The sequence below is a fragment of the Mercenaria mercenaria genome, chromosome 6 (genome assembly GCF_021730395.1).
Source record: "Mercenaria mercenaria strain notata chromosome 6, MADL_Memer_1, whole genome shotgun sequence".
Lineage (NCBI taxonomy): Eukaryota > Metazoa > Mollusca > Bivalvia > Venerida > Veneridae > Mercenaria > Mercenaria mercenaria.
The window spans coordinates 12,727,851-12,737,186 of record NC_069366.1 but is presented as its reverse complement, the minus strand read 5'-3'; the positions used below and the strand labels follow the sequence as shown (position 1 = coordinate 12,737,186).

The window sequence follows — 9,336 nt, the reverse complement described above, 5'->3', positions numbered from 1 at the left end:
TTAAGTCTGATTGAAAGCTATTTCGTTGACTTTTTTATCCTATTTTCCCTACTCATATATGCATATTTATTTATTTATTTTTATCAACTTATTTATTTAATTTGCAATGGCAAACACCAGTTGAAATGTAAGATGCTAAAAACTGAGCAATGTATATTGGCTTCGTAGGAAGTAGATTAATTTTAATTTAGCGAGAAAAATATACAATGTATTCTTTCCATAATTTTAATTACGACAGCATATTTTCAGTATTATGCGTATTTTGAAATCGATAACTCTGTTCGTCTGTCTAAAACACAACAAGTTAGGCTCCTTGCCTGGAAAAGACTGCATTTTTGATGACACAGTTGTACATCATCCTGATATGTGGCTGTTAACTTCTGGAATATATTACACCATCAATTCACAACTCAGTACCAACAGACTTTAATAACTGCCTGTCATGTCGTAGGTCTGTTCGTTAAACAAAATCAAACAGGAAATCGTAATGTGCATCTGTAAAATTCTTTTAACCAAACATTACGCATGTACTAGCTAAAATAGGTGAACGAAAATGAAGATAAGTTTCAGTCATGATGCTAGCTTCAACGGTTAAATGCTATCCCCATTAATATAACTCTGATGTGTCTGATCTACCAGACTAGGACAGGAATGGGTTTTTGTTTTTGTTGTTTCATTATTCCTTTAGCTGTGTATATGAAATTGCCTCCTGTCGGTGATTGCAGCATCTTGCATTTCCGCATATTGCCATTATTGTCCTCGGCACATACAGAACACCCTCATGCCTCTTAGCATGATGCAAAACCTTCAGATTTTATGATAGAGGATTCCACATTCTAAACAGAAGACGATAAATTCAGTTTTTTTCTACTATATGATGAGAAATGATGAATGTCTTATTTCAGAGACACATCTCACTTGGGTGATACAAAGTGCATTGCTACAGTTATCAATCAATTTGATCATAGTGTAAAGAAGTGAGCTAAGCTTCTTATGTTAGATTGACTTTTAAAATCTTCTACAATCGTAGCATTGTCGTTATAATTTCAGACAAGTCTTATATTTAATCTTTTAATTACATCAATGGTGCTTCATGCTTTATTTCAATGAATAACACAATCTAATTCAAACGAAATCTATGCTTGGCGGTGTGATTTTGTTGTCTTTTTTGTTACCGGTTTAATAATCCAGTTGTCTTCGATTGATAGTGGCACTGCAAGATGGTATATGAGAGCCATATGTTACAGTCCAAACATTCAGCCAGTATAGACTCTTTGCTGTTGGTCATAATAGCAAATGGCAGTTAAAATAAAATAAAATATCAAATGAATGACTATGTTTATCGCATAATTTTCGCACAGTAGGTTACAGGAGATATACGTTCAAAGACGTGGAGTTTCTATATTCTGTTATCATCGGCATCGGCAGCGTAACATTGTGTTTTGTTTTCGTGAAATAGCTTTCTTGAATTCAGAAGCATGCTAAAAGGATACAAAGTGGAACTATCCAAGTATTTGATATAAATATATATTCTGTTAAACGTAAAAAAATAAATCTACTAAATAATATGTCTCCGACTACACAGTGGCGTAGGAGACATATTGTTTTACTCCAGTCTGTGCGTCCATGTGTCTGTGTGTCCATGTGTCTGTCACAAATTTTGTCCACACGCTAAGTCAAACATTTCACATCTGATCTTCACCAAACTTTAACAAGATGTGTTTGACCACAAGACATCGGCCAGGTTTGATAATTAGCCAAATCGGCCCAGGCATTTTGGAGTTATGGCCCTTGAATTACCGATAATCAGCCTTTTCACTCCCGTCCGCACTCTTAATTCGAACATTTCTCATCTAATCTTCACCAAAATTGAACAAAATGTGTTTGACCAGAAGTCCTCGGCCAAGTTCGATAACTAGCCAAATCGGCCAAGGCACTTTGGAATTATGGCCCTTGAGTTATCTAAAATCAGCCTTTTACTCTTCAAATGTGTATTTGTAGTGAGTACACAGTATCTAAAGACTGGCTTACTTACTATTTAGATTATTACGCAGTTGTGGGAGACATGCGCTTTTTTCAAAAGCAGCTCTAGTTTACGTTCATTTTATATAATATTTATAAAACTTGAATGTCGTCTTACATCTAGCAATGTAAGATCGAGTATTTAAGCTCCGTTGAAATCAACGGTAAGCTAGCATCCAGTTTGCAATAAAGTCTGGTTTAAAAAGTCTTATGAGAATGGTTTAAAGCTGTTACAACCAAAGTTATCTTTAATACAGATCTCATAGAGGTAATAACAATTCTATTTTCGATATTTAATGCAGTCTTCCTGTCAGATTACATCTCAATGTAGATTTGCGTAGCTAATTGAAATACATTTGCTTTAATATTCAGGAACGCATTGCCTAACGATCCAACAATAACATGACATCTCCTGCCTTTTTATGAGCTAGACGAGTGTATTTGCGGAGACCAGCACATTAAGCATTATTACAGACGAAGGTTGCAGACAATTTATTACATTTTGTCGGTTTCACACTATTCATTTATTTATTAAGCAAAACAAATTATTTCCGGGTTCATCGAATTCATTACTATGTTATCATTTAATTACATCTTATTAGCGTGATGTTTATTTTGTTGATAATCATGCATCGTGCATTGTAGCTTGGCTACCGACCAATTTTTAATTTTTTTTTTTTTTGACTTTACTATCTAAGCTCTTATTGTGTCGTTATGTTTTGGAAGGAATAGGAATATTCCTTTATGTGTTTGACTTTTCTTTCTTGTCTATATGTTTAACTTTGATTCTATATGTTTGTGTATATACAGATGTATGAATACGGCTGTGCAGGCTGATATTGATCTGCACCGATCGCAAAGGTAGAATCACTTGCACCAGAAGGCTAAAGGTCACTTTGTATGTAATGAATTTTTCTATATACTTTGCGAATAGAAAACATAGGCCTTGATGATTAACAAGGCAATTCGATGGTAAAAGTGGAATTATGCGCTTTTTGTCATGTAAAAATCCAGCAAAAATAGATGTGTGTGTAAAAAGGGGTGGAGTAAAATTATAGCTTTTAACTTAATATACCAAACTCTTCCTGTAAACAGTGCTAAATATTATCTTTCCAAATATGACTTTTGTTAATTTGACTGATGCAGTCTTTTCACGAAAAGTCAAACTGCACTCAGGAGTTGCTTCCCTTCAACTTTAGAATTCTCTTAATATTGGTAAGTGAGAACATTGCGTAGAAGATTGAAGACAAGAATTATTATTTTATTAGTCCAATTTCTTTATTTCTAAATAACCAGCTTCAAATACTTATGCAGCATTATCGTTAATTTAACACATTTAAATGCACAGCAACCAAAATACATAAAACATTTATCAAAACACAATATGTTCGGTAAGATGCGCATAATGACACTTTTTTAAAGTAAGAGCAACGTGAGAAACTGCCTGAAAATTGGAATTAGCTATAATTTGATAATTGTGATGATGATTATGATGAAGATAATAATAAAAATAAAAAATGTTTTTTATAAACGTATCATTTAAGAAATGTAACATACAAAGTGTGCATAGCATGAAAATGATATGCATATTTATTAACAGCATGATCTAAAGTTGACAACAACAACAATAACAATAATAACAACAACATTAAAAAATATACATACAAAGTATTTTCAAAGATTTTCACAAATCATTTGCACTTAAAGAAGGAAGAGATTAGGGAGAAAGAAAAGTTTACCAAAAGAGCAAGATACTTCCTATTTATTCATTGTCAGAAACTCACCTGTATTAAAAAAGGAAAAAGACAACAACAACAAAGAAAGAATAATAACAATAATTAAAAATGATGTAGGTGTTTATCATCTGTCATTGTCTTATTTGTATTTGAAACTAACCAGTACACGTATTATATTGTGACTCCACGTCTCCATTCGGTGTTATTTCAAACATGATTTGGTAGGATAGGGTGGCACTTGGGAAGAGTAACAAGCCATCTTAGATTTACACACAATACAGAATGAATCACGCGGTTTACAAATGATGTTACAGTAGCAACTTTAACCACTTGTGCAGATCGGCTCGAAAGACGTTTACCAAAAGAATCTCTTGGCGTGAACTACGTTACTTAAATTACAAAATTATATAATCTAGAGATGGTACCTAGAAATTCAATCTGCATCTGATATTACTTTTTGTTGAAAACTTAAAACCGGAGTACCTTAGTTATATATTGGTTTAACTTTCATACTTCATTTTTCATGCTGAAAGGCAGTATTCAATCTGAAAAATTTGGTCCTGCTTGGAAAAGTGAAGCCAGTGACAGATAACTCTTCCCGGGCTATTTAGTTATCTGAACAATGAATGCATAGATTCGGATGTGCTTCCCAAAAATATAGTTTACTTCAAGATTTATGAATAATCATTCAAACAGGAAAGTTGAGCATTATCTTTTATTTTCAACCGCACTTGTTCAAAGACATTTTTTGTTTATTACTGCCGATTATTTACAGGTATGGTATAGGAAAGAAAACATTATTTATGAGAAAAATATAAACATACTATATGGATTTTATGACATCGAATTCCTCAACGTTTTACAAACTTCGTTTGCGAAGCGAAGCCGATGTCGCTGTCAAAAGTTCCCGTATTTACTGCACGGTGCTATGATGAAATATTGCTATTGTGACAAAAGCACTTCAGTTTTGCACTTGATTTCTTGTTGTTGTTGTCATTGTATACGTAACCTTATGTACCATCTCTATATAACCACTTACTTCTTCAACCTTATTCACATATTCGTAAAACTATACAGGATCATTGTTCATCTTTAATATGATATATTTGAGCAAAATTAATTAAAAATGAAAAGAGAGAGAGATTTTACCATAATGTTTTGAGTTAATCGAAGACATCATTCGTAAAGGTTAGCTATGGTTTTATGGTATATTATATGATAGTTGCGCAACAACAAAGTTCCCGTTTAGTTTTATCTATTGTAACTGAACGTTAGTTTTTTTCCATGACGTATTTTTTGAATCGAGAAATATACTATAAATAACGAAAAGCAATTATCAAGGTATTCGAGTTTTATCACATTTTACCAGCGAGAGGTGTGTTCTTGCCGGCATGGGCAAAATCAACTGAAACCAGTCTGGTGTGCAGGAATAAATGTTACTGAACTGGAATTTCCACAACATTTAGGAATTGAGTTTACCTATTCACAACAGTCCAAAGAATTGGATAAAGCATAAAGCACACAAAGCATTTACATGCTTTGTGATTGAATGTGTGCATGCTCACTTTGGCGTCGGATCAGAAAATCACACAATTAACCTTTTACTATAGTTTTGTTAAAGTGATACCCAGAGACAAAAATATCTTTTAAAAAGCGTACTCAAATATCTAAAGTGAATTGTATTGAATTAAACAGTGTTTATCTAATGCCACAGAACTATGTAGCAGAACACTGACAGTTTGATTTAAATCAGCCCTTTCGCACTGTTAATTAATAATTAATTCAATTACATAAAAGCAGAGCAAATATTCAGCCTGATAATGAAAACAACGAGCCTTGACTAAATTGAATTAATGAGCTGTAAATACTATTTGTACTTTCTTACACGCAAGATTGTCACAAAGATCGAATTAAATGCAAAAAGTTTAAAATGTTTGTATGCAGAAAACTAATAAAACACAATACAGTCACAGAAAAAACACTTTGTTTATATAAAATTATATATTCGAAAGCTGAAGAATTCATTAGATCGGTCTACAAATTTAGAAATGGCTATCCTACAATGCCTTACCGCTGTCAGAACACGCATAAACAGATAAAAAGCATTGTTATGTCGCCAGCAAAATACTATATATATTTTTTTTATTTTTTTCTTTAAACACAAGATGAAAAACGTGTTTATTCTGAAAGATGTTAGGCAATATATAGCCTGTCATAAATTTATGCACTGGCTTACCCCCAATATTGAAAACCGGAAAACCTCAAGCCTTAGGTCGATAACAAGAACATGGAAAATTGATTCAAGGAAATTCAACATCGTTATCGAACGATTCACAACAGGCACGTTAACAGATAATCTTTGATAATTATGTTTACTTGTCATACATTGTGTCGTTGCGACTCCGAACGAAACAAAAAAGAAACAAAACAATTAACTGGCATTGATGACAGGAAATGGGCTCGTGCAATGCTTCTTGAAGGTATTAAATGCCAAAAACAATTATGTGATAAAAATAGTGATAATAATGTATAATAGATTGAATGGAAGAATTGATTACTTTATGAAGTACAGGTTTGATATAAAAAATAAAGCCGTATAATATATTTAGATCTTATTCAACCATGTTCAGAACTGCAAAACTCAAAGTAACAATTTAATTACAGCTTTTTACGATTAAGATAAGACCCATCCGGATATCATAACTAAAGCATGAATACAAGACAACAATAACACCAACAAAGATTAAAAAGATTGTTTCATCGGTTCGAATATTCAAATACAGGCCAAAGTAAAAACGCAAGTTCTGAACCACATTTACTTAGAATATAATATGGTGTTATTGTTTAATATGTATTTCTTCACAAACGAGTGCTTTACTAATATAAATATTAATTTGCAAGATTACCGCTATAGTAAAACCTGTTTAAGGCAGTCACCGAAGGAACTGGTTGGTCATATAAAAATCCAGCTGAAATAGATGCGTGTGTAAAAAAGGGCTGGAGCAAAATTATAGCTTTTAACCTAATATACCAAGCTCTTCCTGTAACCAGTGAGAATTATCAACTTTCCAAATGAATATGAATTTTGCTAGTTTGACGTTCGTTTAAAGTTTTATTATGAATGTCAGGTATTTAAATAAGTTCTTTTTTTTAATTAATGTACACGCTTTTGACATCATATATGAAATGTAAGCATCGTCACACAGCCGATTGCTATTGTAGGTTAAAATGCACATGTATCTTGCTTAATTTATTTTTCACACAACATTAAAATATATTTTCCGTTCAATAATCAAGGTCACATAATGAAGACAAAAAGTGACATTAGATACGTAAATAGAGAAGGGACCTATTTTGCAAAAGTTCATTTGTTTCGTCTTTAGTTTTCGCTTGTTTATGGGCTCTTCAAACACACTTCTTTCTTAGATAGTATTAATATCGTATTAATATCGTTTTGATTGTCACATGTTTGTAATGCCTACGTCGAAGAGTAAACGAAAAATAAAAATAAATCAACTTTAATTTTCATCTAATTCCGACTATGTCCTAAATAGACTTCGTGAAGCTGCCACTAAATATTTGATATCATATGTTAAAATTTAACAATCACATGTTAAGATAAAAATGTATCGCTCGATAATTTAACAGTAATCATAAGTGCACGTGATAATTTAAGAGAGCAATTATTTTCTAAAAATGTTTAGTTATAAAACTCGCTACTAGTGCGAGTGAGGCCCTTCAACTTGTAGAATAAAATCTTACATAAGGAGTTATTATAAAAGTCCAGTAGCTGTTATTTAAAAGTATAGCGTGCATAATACCTGTTATGGAATTATAATAGAGATACAATGAAATAAACTCAGGTTGAAATTATGGGGTAGTCCAAAAACAAGTTGTGATTGTCGATATATGAGTAACGTTCTGTCAAAGTGTGCATCAATATGTTTATCATTTTTGATAATCAGAGGCTGCTCCGAGATATATCAGGAAACCAATGGATGGTATATAAGTAAGGAGTATCATTGCATAAAACAACAATTTATCAATAGCACAACTAACATCATGCCAGGTTATGTCATCTTGATGTGCATGCTCAGGTGTAACTGACTTTACAGACAAAACATTGGTCTTGCTTTTCGTTTTAACGAACAGTTGTTTAGATACGTCTGTGTACTTTGTAACTTTTAGGTCATCTGTTTCTTCCGGTTCATCTTGAACTTTGTTGCTGTGCCTTTTGCATCGTGTGAAAAGAACAAGTGAAATATACCACTGTCGCTTTGGAATGTTCTCGTTTCTGTGGTAGATGGCTAAATTCAGAATGGCTAAAACAGTTCCGATAACACTCACGCATATTCCAACAAGGATATAACAACACATTAACGAGATAGGTTCGGAAGATTTTGGCATTTCAGCAGATACAACAGTCAAGAAAACAGCAAGTGAAAGCATGATTGTTATTGCATAGCTAACTCGTTCTCCAGACTCACTCGGTAGAAGAAAAACAAGACAAGTCAGTCCTGCGATCCCATTTATAGGTAAAATAATTGTTAGTACATAGAAAAGCGATTGTCGTTTGAATTTAAATCTAAATTTTGCCATTGAAAATGCAGTTCCGTTCGAGACGTAATGTTCCGTTTTCTCGAGCGTCCATTCTGTGTTTGGAGTGTAGGAAGTTGTTCTCACCCCAAGAGGAATTGAAAATAAAACTTGATCAAGGCCATAGTCCAATGAAAAGAATCCAACTTCACATACTTGTTTATCGAATGGCCAAAATTTCATATTAAATCCACACGAACTTTTCAAGACAGCTCCTGGATAAAACACAGCAAGACCATTAGCGTAGAATATAACATGATTGTTTGATGAGCCCATTGTTGCGAATTCGACTGGTGTTCCCAGTGATATGGAAGGTGTCCAAATTTCGCTTATAAGAATTGGTATTTTAGAAATACCACCGTAATCCGAGGGGTTCCATGTCATGCGCTCATCTATCCACACACATTGTGTCGCTACAGTAATGGTTATAACACCCTTGACGTCATCCACCTCAGGTATTCCAAATAAATCCAGTGTCACGTTAACATGTAATATATCAGACTGATTGTTCATTGGTCGAACATCTTTATGATAGTTAGACAACAGAGCTGACCTTAAATTAGTCGCATTTTCATAGGTTTGACTTGAGACAGTCCCAAAAAATATAAAAGTAAGTAATAGCATTGCTGTAAAAATAAACTGACGTTTTAAATCCATTTTGAAAACCGTTGATCGAAGTAAACAGTGAAGTGAAATTACTGTGGTATGTTTAAATACCGATCCTGTTGTGAGAAATCAATTAGATAAACATGTTTTCACCATTTACTCCAATTACTTAATGCATGCGTTAGTTTGATTGTGATCATTGGAGCAAACGGTTTAAATTGCTAATATCCATATTTTGTTTGTTATCTATGTAGTAATTTAACTCTCATATGCTTTATCATTAACTGTTTTAACAAAAGATTAGATCGCTTCAAAAGATATTGTACTGAAAGAACTGTAGTATTGAAAGTAGTGAAATTTACCCCTCTTCAATTCT

General features: G+C 32.9%; 1 protein-coding gene across 1 annotated transcript; it reads right to left on the bottom strand.

Annotated features, from left to right (window-relative positions):
- Window positions 1–3,267: 3,267 nt before the first annotated feature.
- On the bottom strand, window positions 3,268–9,106 carry LOC128557597 (neuronal acetylcholine receptor subunit beta-3-like). The gene has a single exon (XM_053545131.1). The coding sequence runs from the start codon at window positions 9,009–9,011 to the stop codon at window positions 7,707–7,709; it is 1,305 nt and encodes a 434-aa protein (XP_053401106.1). The 5' UTR covers window positions 9,012–9,106; the 3' UTR covers window positions 3,268–7,706.
- Window positions 9,107–9,336: the final 230 nt, after the last annotated feature.

Coding starts and splice junctions, on each gene's coding strand:
- LOC128557597 (XM_053545131.1), bottom strand. CDS start 9,011: ATGGATTTAAAACGTCAGTTTATTTTTACAGCAATGCTATTACTTACT.